Source organism: Littorina saxatilis, linkage group LG4 (genome assembly GCF_037325665.1).
Source record: "Littorina saxatilis isolate snail1 linkage group LG4, US_GU_Lsax_2.0, whole genome shotgun sequence".
NCBI lineage: Eukaryota > Metazoa > Mollusca > Gastropoda > Littorinimorpha > Littorinidae > Littorina > Littorina saxatilis.
Genome location: NC_090248.1, coordinates 20,550,137 through 20,562,866, shown reverse-complemented (window position 1 = coordinate 20,562,866; position 12,730 = coordinate 20,550,137). Strand labels below are relative to the sequence as shown.

Genomic DNA, 12,730 nt, shown 5'->3' with positions numbered 1-12,730 from the left:
GTTTCAGAAAGGGGCTTTTTTGGTGTTAAATATTATGGTTTGATCAATCAGAACCTACAAATTCATTCTTCAGACAGGGACAACGTGTCACTGACAAAGAGGATTGCCACCAACAAGAAACAACGCTCCCGCTCTTTCTCAGTCATTGTGTGACAGCAACGTGTGTCAATGACTGGACAAATACCGACAAAAATCCCATGTTGACAGAGTGGATTATACTTCTAATCTAGCAGTCAACAGTCTCGACGTTTGGTACCGGTGTACAACTGTGTTGACACTTCAAAAAGGTGAGCAAACACTTATTGGTATCGTGATTAGATTCTAGCGAATAAACGTTCCGGGTTTCTTATCAGGGAGCCTGTGAGTGTAACTCGTCCGGTTTACATTCTGAACGGATTTCTCTCGAATGTAACTGCGAGTGAGCCAACGCTCGCGTGTGTCTGCTTCGTGAGTGTGTTATTATTCAAGCGAGCTTGGCTATAAAAGCCGGAGTAGAGTGCTAAAGTTTTGAGTTCTTCTCAACGACAATGTGAGCGATTTGGTCACAGCGTCCGGGAGTATCGTGAAAGTTCTACAGTAGCGAGTTTTCAAGCCAGTCTTGACCGTGCTCATCATTCGATCTGTTCTTGGTCAAAGAAATTCTACGTAAAATATAGCGGGTTCGGTGTTGAGTGCAGACAGGTGAGAAACTGTTGTTAATAATAATGTGATCATTTTGATTGAATGTGTGTTTTGGTGAAGTATATATACATGTACATGCATTGTTATTATTTTGTTTTTAAGAGCTGACTTTGTTTTGAAGCACGGTATGTGTTAGTCTGTTACTGTATTTCAGAGTTTGAAGATAAATCAGGGGTTAAGTGTAGTCGTATGGTTTAGTTTTAGGGAAATGAGTGGGATATGCACGCGAATTTAAGTAATATTTTATTCTTTTTTTGGTGGTATTTTGTCTCTCTCCGACTCCCTCTCTCTCCGACTCCCTCTCTCTCCGACTCTCTCTCTCTCTCTCTCTCTCCGACTCTCTCTCTCTCTCTCTCTCTCTTTTCCTTTTCTTGCCTTGCCTTTTTATGCCTTGCCGTTTTATATTTGAAACACTCTTTTTTTTCCATTCTTTCCATAAACTTACCATTCCGAAGACGGCAGTAACGTGCCGAAATATTGATTATAGATATAAACGTACCTAACCTGGTTACTGGTGTGTTTTCTTTTTATTTAAACACTCTTTTTTCTTTCTTTTTTCACTGGCGATGTTTATGGCTAACGTAGTTTTTGACTGGATTACCCATTTTTTTCTGCTCAGTTCATAAACAAAAAGTCTAAATTTTAGTTGTATTCATTTTCTGAAAGGTAGACATACACACAAGCGTTTCAACAGTCAAGCGAATGTGTAGAATCCTGACTTTTTGTGGGGAAAAAATGGGTGTCGGTATTTTTGTCATTGAATTCAGACGTTTCATGAAGTCCAGACTTTTTTGGTTTAAAATTCAAACTTTTGGAAGTTTAACTGTCAGAGCACCCCCAACCTTCTTCGTTGGGTTTATCTCTCCCGCTCCCATGGGGTCGTCTTCACGCGGCGGGAGCGTTTAAACAGAGCTACCCCACCCCTTTACTTCTCTTCTTTTGTCTTATTTCTGCCTTACCAGTCCTTTCACCTATATTTCCTTCCAAGAAAACTCTCCCTACTATTCCCTGCAGTTTTCCAATTCTTTTCTTGTTGTCTTATTTCTACCTGACTAGATCCATCACCTTTATTTCACTTACCAAAAGTCTTCTTTTCCACATCCTGATTTCTCTGCACCCCGCATGTCGTAAGAGGCGACTAACGGATTCTGTTTCTCCTTTTACCCTTGTTAAGTGGTTCTTGTATAGAATATAGTCAATGTTTGTACAGATTTTAGTCAAGCAGTATGTAAGAAATGTTTAGTCCTTTGTACTGGAAACTTGCATTCTCCCAGTAAGGTCATATATTGTACAACGTTGCAAGCCCCTGGAGCAATTTTTTGATTAGTGCTTTTGTGAATAAGAAACACTTAACAAGTGGCTCTATCCCATCTCCCCCCTTTCCCCTATCCCATCTCCCCCCTTACCCTCGTCGCGATATAACCTTCGTGGTTGAAAACGACGTTAAACACCAAATAAAGAAAGAAAGAATCTCTCCCACTACTCACAGTCACGGAAAAAGGGAGAGACAGAGAGAACGGAAAGGCGATTTGCCAGCGTCACAGTCGTTTGAAAACGAATGTTTCAATTTAATGCCAGTCACACAACAAGGCAAAGCAAACGACATGTTCTACGCTTGAGGCCTATTAGTATCAGGTCCCTGTGCTTAATTGCGTCGACACTGTTTTAATGTCGAACTTGTGACGTTGGCATGATTTGCATGTCTTTCCCCGCCCACGCAATCCAGTAATGATTACACACGCTTGTTGCCAAGTGTTAACACTTCACTACGATCCTAGTTTCCCTCTTTAGTCATCTAATGCCGGAGACGTTTCATCTTCTTTTGGTTCGTTTGCACTGAGGTGCAGTTTTTTATGATCGTGTCTAGACCGGGGCTTAGCTGGCCGTCAGGATTTTAATACGAACGAAAATCTACTGATAAAAAAACCCTCCTCAGCTGCACAGATTAATCACTCGTGCATGAATACCCAATAGACTCGAATGCGAAAAAGTTCCCACAAAAGTTTTTACGCGCTGTTTTGTGTGTGCATTCCAAGGTGTGTGTGAATAACCGGTTAAAGCGAACCAAAGCTTGGTTTGTTCAAGGTGGGTGCATGCGTCTTTGTGGCAGTGCAGCCAATGCAAATGCAATTACGTAGCTCTGTGGGTAAATATATGGGTAATTTTGAAGAACTCTCACGATTGTCAGCTGATGGAGGTTCACAATGCATACGAATTTGCAAGTGATGTGCGGTGTAAGCAGTTGGGAGGTGAATAAGAAGGACGCAATGGAGGGAAGAATAATTATGTGTGTTGTGGTTAGGGTGGAGATAGGAGAGGGGGTAGGGGTGCTTGGAAATTTGTTTGTGAAAGGCTTATTGCATTTAGGATAAAGCATTTCTTTCACTTTATCCATTGGAGAGAGCGAGAGGTTGGGAGATAGTGAAAGGGAGGATTTAGCACCTAACTTTATAACTAATCTTAACAGAACGAGCCCGAAAAGCGAATCGAGAAATATAAAGTAGTACAAGTACTCGAATACTCATCTTCAACTCATTAATGATACGTAATAATTTCAAAACACCCGACTGTGTCTGACCCCCCCTCCCCCCCCAAAAAAAAACCCACACCAAAAAACAACAACAATCATAGAAGAAACCGATCTTGGCTTGTACAGTACAAATCGACATTTAATTCCTCATTACAATTTTTAAATAACTGAACGATCTATCAATTTTCTTGTTGATTACATCTGGGATCCGTGGTTACATTTGTTGCACAATCCTTTATCAGTTTCTCCTCGGCTGAGTGAATCTTAGTTCGCCTGTTTCGCACCGATGATGTTCGGATCTCGATGTTCAGCCTAGTCGTCCTTTGTCGTTGTTACACTTTTTGCCTGTAAGAAACAGAGCTATGCTTTATCTTGCTCCTGTCGGATTCTGTGTAAATCACGTGATGCTTTTGAAGAAATTACAACTTTCACAAACTTCTTTTCTTAAAAACTGTTATCTTGTTTTTAGAGTCTGTTATGTTGCTTTTATGGTAGAAATAACAGGTTTCCTGGGTATACACTGGCAGAAGCAAAACAGCCGGTTTTTGTTTCTCATGTTTTCAAAAGAACCAAAACTCTTTCTTGGGAAAGAAAAGAAAAATGATACTACCCGTTATATTTTTGTGTGAACTTGGTCTTGCTTGGCTGTTCTCCTGTTTTTGGTATAATATTGTGATGTTTTCATATTGGTATGAAGTCAGTCAGTTTTACACGTGCCGGTGTAACACGAGAAAATTACTCCCACGAGATTTTTACTCCGGAGTAAACATTTCGTACGAAAAAGTTACTCCCTTTACGAAAAAAGCACTCCCCCATTTCACGAGAAAATTACTCCCCAAGACAGGTGAGTTCCGAGTAAACATTTCGTTCAAAAATGTTACTCCCATGACGAATAAATAACGAATAAATTACTTCACCCAAACACAAGCAATTTAACTTCCCATGCCAGGTGTACGAAATTTTTACTCCCTTGTCCCCTGTTAGTCTTGGTGGTGGAAGGGGTGGAAGGAGGGTAGCGCGACATTCGTGTGCGCGAGATCACTTGGCATTATCCCTTCGCCCGCATCCCATTTTTGCGTACGAGATTTTTACTGGAAGTAAAAAAAATGGGGAGTAAAAATTTCGTGGAGGGAGTAATTTTTTCGTGCCTTGGGGAGTTCTTTTCTCGTACGAAAAGTGTACTCGGAGTAAGAATTTCGTACGAAATATTTACTCCGGAGTAAATTTTTTGTGGAGTAAAAATTTCGTGTTACACCGGTTTGCTTTCCACACATGGATGCTAATGCAAATTGGACAGACTGATGCAATCGCAAACGTTTTGTTTTGTTTGAGTTATAGTTAATTGTAGCATTTATTATCCTATTTCAACTCGGCATTCAGTGTACCGGGTAATTCAACTGCTCGTCGTCACTTAACTTTGTCAATACGTAGCCACCACCCACCCACGTCCTCCAAAGAACTATCCGTCGCAAAGCAAATATGACTATTATGACAGGCAGCTAACGTTCAACATGATCTTGAAAACTGAGTATGTTAGAAATCAGCATCGTCTCACGATAGGAAAATAATACGGAAGTACTGAAAAAATAAATAAATAAATAAATAAACAGAGTATACCAGGGAGCGTCTCTGTATACTTGGCTGTGTGTAGGTCTACATTCTCGTGATGTCAATTAAGCACGCTGGCAACGCGTGATAGAAGCGAGACGACATAAGTGAAGTAAAGTACGCGTGATGCTTTTACAAATCCGTGTTGCAACAGGACATACTTATAGTGAGCAGTGGCGGTATAATCGCTATGCAGGCTTCGTCGTATCACCCAGACTGCACCGAACATAAACAATATTTAACAAAGGCTGCTTTGCCCTGGAATGAGAATGAGCGAGTTCTTCTGATGTCTGAATGTTTTCAGCATGTCAAGACACTGAAGCAGCTGTGACTACGGTATCAATACACGATGTTCGGAAAAAGCTTTGTCGGGTTTGTATGGGTTGTGAAAGAGTGACTACCCTTGCTTTTAGTGAGACAAACAATCTACACGTGCATCCTGTCCACGTGTTTCAGACACACCCCTCGCTAATGATTGGCCCGTTGGTTGTTTGCCTCACTATAAAAGCATGGATGTTCACTCTTTCACAACCCGTAGAAACCCGATGGAGTTATTTTCGGAATTTGTCCATTACTGTAGTATGTTGCGAATACTGCCTCTAGTCCGCTACACATTTAAACTCTATTTAAGAAAAGAATTGGTCTCAAAGTTTTCCTTGAAAAAAGATTTACCTGTACCAGTATGAGTCTTACCGTGGAATAAGGATTTGACTTGCAGAAGAACTGCATGGCGAACCATGGACAAGTAGGACTAATCGTTACAGTTACGAAGACTGCAACACTTGCAGCGTAAACAGCATTTCATACACCAGCGCAATTAGTAACGAAATAACCATCTGTTCCCTCATAGCCTTGTCGTTTGTTTTCTGTTCCCTAATTTCAGTGTGTTCCTTCTTTGTTTTCAGAGGATTAATAACGTCATTGCCAGGGCATACACTCGACGTGCATCTCGCCTCCAGCCAAACGACCTTGTGAGATCAGGAACAACGCTAGCCCTCCCAGCCCATCTGATCGGCACGTTCCAACCCTGCACCCTTGCAGCTCGACGATGTCGGCTGGTTGACCCAAACCCCTCAGAAAGAACTTTGAGCCAGAGAGTGAAAGACATATTAGAGAAAACGAACTACATAGTGTGTTTCTTTGAGCAGAGTAGTTTCTTCTTGCTCACAGATTGACTTTGTCGTGTTTCGGTCGTGTTGCTACCATCCAATTATCGTCCAGACTTTCCCACCCCAGCCGATCTTGGCAGAAAAGCTGGCTAATTACGACATCCCCACAGTGAGCAATAACACCTCCTCCAACATCAGCCTGCCTTGTCAGACGCCCTGTTGGATGCTCTCTCAGCACCACCTGCTCGACGTTTCCACTCTGCCCCCAGACGACTCTTCATCGGCCTCTCGACGACCTCAGCCACAGAGCTCCAGGACCCCCAGCCAGGTGTTCCACTCCAGGGTCAGCTGGTGTCAAACGCTGCTGGTGAAGCTCCAACCTTCCGGTGATCAGACCCTTCTGCACTACTTACTTCGTCACAGCTGCACTTGACTGTATCGCACGTACGCGCAACTTTTTGTGAGGAATTACGTTTTGTGCAGTAGGACACAGCAACCAAACTGAAGGAAAATCATCAGAGAGAACAAAAACTGAAATCATTGCGATTTGAGAAATCCATTACTCTTTACGATTGTAGGGAGCGTGAAACTTCCAGCTTCAAAGTAACGCGTCAATCGTTTACACGTGAGTCATGAAGCCCCTACGCAAACAGTCACTCGCCCTGTCTTTCTGGAACATCCCCACGTCCGGCAAGAAGTCCAGCAAGAAGCGGCGAAGCTCGGTGCCAGCGGTCCACTTCTCCGACCAGGTGCACCACCTGGACTCGGACGGCGAGAGTCTGTCCAGCTCGCTGCCTAGCAACTCGTCTGAGCCGAACCTGTTGGATCTCCGCGACGACTTCAAACTCCGAACCCCGTCGGACGGCGTCTTGACGGACCACGAGGAAGAGGGCCCAGAGGAGCAGGAGAGTCTGAAGCACCTGGACGTGCTGGGCCAGGCCCTGGAGAACACGTTCAAGGAGGTCGAGTCTATCGGTGAGTGTCTCCGCATACTGTGTTAAATTTTGCGTTTGCTTTCTGTCTTTGTTTCTCTGTACTTTGTTAGTCTTTTCTCTGTTGTCTGTTTGTGTCTGTGTGCGCCGGCCTCTGTCTGTCTGTCTGTCTGTCTGTCTGTCTGTCTCTCTCTGTCTGTCTGTCTCTCTCGCTCTCGCTCTCTCTCTCTCTCTCTCTCTGTCTCTCTCTCTCTCTCTCTCTCTCTCTCTCTCTCTCTCTCTCTCTCTCTCTCTCTCTCTCTCTCTCTCTCTCTCTCTCTCTCTCTCTCTCTCTGTGCGTGTGTGTTTAGGGGTAGGGGTTTTGATCTATTTCTGATCGGTTTGAAACTACCCGAGGGAGTGACGCACGGCTGTGTATGTGCAACTGCTTCAAAATAACTTCAATTTTATGTTTGTCTCTTCGCTTTCGAAAATGAAACCGCAACATTGGTTTTGGGAGAGATGTGGTGGATGGTATGGCACCCAGTTTTGGATGGGGAGGGGGGGGGAGTGGTGACGGCAAGCAGTTTCAGATCCCTACGAGCCTAACCCGCTGGCCATAGACAGTGAAAGCGAACAACTTGGCAAGACTCAGAAGCTCTAACTGCGGCGAGGGGTGAAGGTGATTGTACTGTTAAATTAAATCTTTCGTGAAATCAACCCTGCTTGGAGCGCAGCTTTAAGTCCTTCACCCAAAAGCCTCGGTGAATTCGGTATCACGACGGTTAACGGCGTGAAAATAGGTATTTGTTTGTTTGTTTGCTTAACGCCCAGCCGACCACGAAGGGCCATATCAGGGCGGTGCTGCTTTGACTTATAACGTGCGCCACACACAAGACAGAAGTCGCAGCACAGGCTTCATGTCTCACCCAGTCACATTATTCTGACACCGGACCAACCAGTCCTAGCACTAACCCCATAATACCAGACGCCAGGCGGAGCAGCCACTAGATTGCCAATTTTAAAGTCTTAGGTATGACCCGGCCGGGGTCGAACCCACAACCTCCCGATCACGGGGCGGAGTGAAAATAGGTCACTGAACTTGTTCGTAACTCTAATATCTGCATAACTCAGTTCTTAACTAACCTTACACGTCTCAGCCGCGTCTGTTCAGCTCTGGAGTACCTTTGTATCGAACCAACGTAGCATGTCCAATAGGAACCAATACATGTATGTTATTTTCTGTATACACCAAAACTTGTCAACCTTGTCAGCTGACAAGTACTGGTACTGACGCAACTCTTTCGTGCCACTGGACGAAGTCAGTTAATTGTTATTTCCAGAACGAACCAGTTGTACCACTCTATGGAACTTTGGCTTTGGGCAGACTGTTTTGGGTCTTAATTTTTTTCAGGAGATCTTATATACATGTACTTGCGGACTCTCGGTATAGCCTGTTGTATAAACTGTACTATACATTTTGACAAGTTTTTATACCCAGAGAGAACATTTCGCTTTCTTTGCCCGAAGTGGTGTCCGGTACTGGTGCCGTTGCTTTTTTTACGATGACGCGAACTGAACCCTTGGAGGACCTTATGTGTCCAGTTGTATGGTCACATCTAATGAGTTTCTGAACCTTTTGAAGTACACGTACTATTTCGCCTTCCTCCGACCACTCAAGGAAGGCTCGACTGGTCCACACATCAGGGTCTCAGTTTAATGGTCAATCGCTCCACTGCTAACGGTACTCGCTCAGATGGTATTGTTAGTTGAGTTTTGTCATCTCAGTGGAAGCCTACTTTTCTTAACAGAGAGGGGACGTCAGAAAGAGCGCTTAACAGTTGGTAGGGGTAAAGGAAGGAAGACCTGCAATGGCTTTTTTTGGGTGTTATTCTTGTGTGGTTGAACGTACACGTACCAACAAAATATTTAAAAACATGTTTTGACTGATTCTGCAATTTTGGACAAAGCCATTGATTACACAAGAACATTTCCAAGAACGGAGACAGCTGCATTTAGATGAACAAGCAAAGTAATGAACAGAAAATGAAATTGCGTTAAAAGAACCCACAACAACAACAAAACAAGTCGCGTAAGGCGAAAATACAATATTTAGTCAAGTAGCTGCCATTTTTCAGCAAGACCGTATACTCGTAGCATCGTCAGTCCACCGCTCATGGCAAAGGCAGTGAAATTGACAAGAAGAGCGGGGTAGTAGTTGCGCTAAGAAGGATAGCACGCTTTTCTGTACCTCTCTTTGTTTTAACTTTCTGAGCGTGTTTTTAATCCAAACATATCATATCTATATGTTTTTGGAATCAGGAACCGACAAGGAATAAGATGAAAGTGTTTTTAAATTGATTTGGACAATTTAATTTTGATAATAATTTTTATATATTTAATTTTCAGAGCTTGTTTTTAATCCGAATATAACATATTTATATGTTTTTGGAATCAGCAAATGATGGAGAATAAGATAAACGTAAATTTGGATCGTTTTATAAATTTTTATTTTTTTTTACAATTTTCAGATTTTTAATGACCTAAGTTTGGTTGAAAAATGAGGGCGTGACAGTGCCGCCTCAACTTTCACGTAAAGCCGGATATGACGTCATCAAAGACATTTATCAAAAAAATGAAAAAAACGTTCGGGGATTTCATACCCAGGAACTCTCATGTCAAATTTCATAAAGATCGGTCCAGTAGTTTAGTCTGAATCGCTCTACACACACACACACACACACACACACACGCACGCACATACACCACGACCCTCGTTTCGATTCCCCCTCGATGTTAAAATATTTAGTCAAAACTTGACTAAATATAAAAAGACAAAAAAGAAAGATATTGAGGACCAAGACGCTCTGACGCAACGTGTTTTTGTATTCCTTTTGTGTTGTACACGTCTTTGCAACATTCAAAAACCAGGACCAAGACACTCGGGCTTTTGTCCTCGTTTCGTACACTGATGTACTATCGCAACAGATATTAATCATAAACGGTCCTCGAATAATGTAACTCATAGCGTAATCCACTGCACCGTGCAGTGACGAAAATCTTTTCTTTTTGGCCGGACGCTGAGATACAAGTCTGCATATCGTCAGTGAACAGATTGCTCGCTGGGTCACTCATTCGTAATCTCGCGTTTGTTTACTGCTAATTAAAGACACAATGACATGTCTCTGGTCACATAACGAAATTCTCCAGCGTTCAACAGCCACAGACATAACAACAACCGTTATCAACCCACGCTTTTGTCCCCTTTGACATGACCAAGGCCCGTCCTTGACTCTGACCTCAACGAAGTCTTGAACGGCCGGTCCAAACCTCCACAGCGGCGTACAGCCGATTTGTCTCCACTTTATTATATAGTTATACATATCCTAACAAAATAAGCTTACTCCAGCGGTCAACAACCGCAGACACATCTATAAGGCCAAAACCAAAAAAAAGTCTGTTTACGGTAACCTGACCGACCCTATTTTTTCCGCGAGACCGTAGACTTTTCTTTTTGGCATTTGGGGGAGAAATTTTTTTTTTTTTGGTGCAAAATAACGTAAAAATATGGTTTTTTTGAAAAAAAAAAAAAATCCCGACCTATACCGACCCTATTTTTTTGGCCTATGTTACCGTAAACAGACCTATTTTTTTTGGTGCCTAATGTCATCAATTTGTCCCCATTGAGTTGACCAAGGAAAAAGTCGATGACATTCTTCAGATTCTCTGTTCATAATGTATAGTTCATATACATAGCTCCATTTTTAAGACAACGTGAATTTTAGGACCTGGTTTGCAAAAAAACAAACAACAGAATTTGCTGTCGCCGGGGGCACTATTTTACACCAGAACACTGAGTTAAGACTTCCTCCTGGCTTTTTCAGATTGTCTGTTCATAACCTCTGTAAATGTACCTCCAACCATAGACCTATGTTCCCTGCTCCAACGTAAGGCTCCCTCTTTTCAGAACCTGAGGTTCACAGATTTGTGGAGGATTGACCAATTGTGTGTTCTGTCCCCAGATGCCTACGTGCACAAGCTGCGGGGCCGGTTTGACCACGACCTGCTGTCGGAGCACCGCTTCATGTCCTGTATCTGCTCCGCCAAGCTGGCACGTGCTGCATGCTGCAAGCGTCAGATCAAGGCCTGGAAAGACCTGCAGCACGAAATGCAGGTGAGTGTGTGCTGTGTGGGGATGGAGATGTGATCTGTGCGAGGGTGGGGATATATTGTGTGACTGAGAGAGAGACAGAGTGTGTTTGTGTTTGTTTGTTTGTTTATTTGTTGCTTAACGTCCAGCCGACTACGCAGAGCCATATCAGGACGAGGAAGGGGGGGATGAAGGGGGCCACTTGTCAAGCGATTCCTGTTTACAAATGCACTAACCCATTACTTGTGTCCCAGCAGGCTTTAGTAAAACTAAATTAATACCTACTGGAAGATTACCAGTTTCCAGTATGTTAAAATAGGCTTAACCTATCTACTGCTGGACTTACATCAGAACACTAACAGATTAAACTATACATGAATCGCGAGACAAGCGGCAAGAGAAGAGATTTTTGGAAAAAATACAGGTGAATGAGCAAGAAGGCAGAAAAAAGAAAAGAATTCACGAAGAAAAAGAGAGCATGACAGGAAAGAGGAACCAAAACTCTACCTAACAGCAAACTAGAAAGCTCCTGCGGTTCCAAAAACAGGAGGGGCCTTTAATTTCATAACCGCAGTGCCCCACTGCGGGATGTGTTTGTGTGTGTGTGTGTGTGTGTGATCATAAAATTAACTCTTCTCATAGTATTCCAACTACTCAGTGGTTTGGGGATGGAGGAGCGGTGTGTGTGTGTGTTTGGTGGGGGTGCGGGGCGGGGAAGGGGTAGTGTATAAGTGTGTGACTGTTAACTTGACTTGTTGACTTGACTTTAACTACCACTTCTTGTAGTATTTAAACACTCACAGGTTGAACTTAAAAAAATGAAACGGAAATAAGAGTGAGAGGGAGAGGGAGAAAGAGAGAGAGAGAGAGAGAGAGAGAGAGAGAGAGAGAGAGAGAGAGAGATATCCATTAATGTGGTTATTACAGATGAAATAGAAAGATGAGTGTCTATAGCCCACTGGAACGGAGATTATCAAATGCTTGTCTGGGAAATAGTGATTTACAGATTAGACCCTTATTCACATGTAAAAGCAATGCCGTAGACTATTTTCACTAACAGTTCCTTTCTCTCTTCTCTAAAACAGGACTTCTGCTGCCACCACCACCTCCACCACAACAATCATGGAGAGCTGAACGAGCATTCCAATGACTGTCAGAACAACCACGAGGAAGATGCTTCCAGCAATGCCAGCCACGATGAAGAAATGGGCGATCTGATTCATCAACTCAGCAAACTGTCCACATTTAAAAGCATCAAGGATCGCCTAGACCCCAAAGGGGACGCCAAGTCTTTCGTAGAACACTGGATCTTGCAGAACGAACACTTGAACGATGTTCATTGCGGTGATGAGAATTAAACATGATATTGTCCTGTGATTTGTTCCCCCTTTGTCAGTGATATTTTGTGACTTGCCTGAGAGTTTGCTCAGTGTGAATTGTACTCTGAATTATTGAATGTCTTTTTTAATCTTTTTGTGTGTGTTTGTTCTCTTTTTTTGGTTTTTGGCCATGCTTTTATGGTCTGTCTTTTTGATTTTCTAACAACTTACATTTCTTGATGTTGCCAGGATAAGTGGTTTTGAAATGTCAAGAGTTATAAATTAGGAAAAGTAATTCTTTTGGGCTAGCATCATTTTGGTGCATTTTGAACAGCTTTTACATTAGAAAAAGATGACAGCAGTTCAACATTACCTGTTACACTTTTCAAAACAGAAGACCTTTTTCAAGCTATGTCCTGCTT

The 12,730-nt window shown here is 42.8% G+C and overlaps 1 protein-coding gene across 2 annotated transcripts in view; it reads left to right on the top strand.

The window, feature by feature from the left end:
* Positions 1 to 266: 266 nt before the first annotated feature.
* Positions 267 to 12,730, top strand: part of LOC138964201 (uncharacterized) — a 13,650-nt gene continuing 1,186 nt past the window's right edge. Inside the window, exons 1-4 of one of the 2 annotated variants that reach the window (XM_070336097.1) lie at positions 267 to 287; positions 5,725 to 6,903; positions 10,862 to 11,013; positions 12,075 to 12,730. The exon at positions 12,075 to 12,730 is cut by the window's right edge and continues 1,186 nt beyond it. In XM_070336097.1, coding sequence (XP_070192198.1) covers positions 6,561 to 6,903; positions 10,862 to 11,013; positions 12,075 to 12,347 — 768 coding nt within the window. In that variant the 5' untranslated portion in view covers positions 267 to 287; positions 5,725 to 6,560 and the 3' untranslated portion in view covers positions 12,348 to 12,730. Of the gene's footprint in view, positions 288 to 501; positions 682 to 5,724; positions 6,904 to 10,861; positions 11,014 to 12,074 lie in introns of those variants that run through there. The other variant, XM_070336096.1, reaches the window with a different exon arrangement.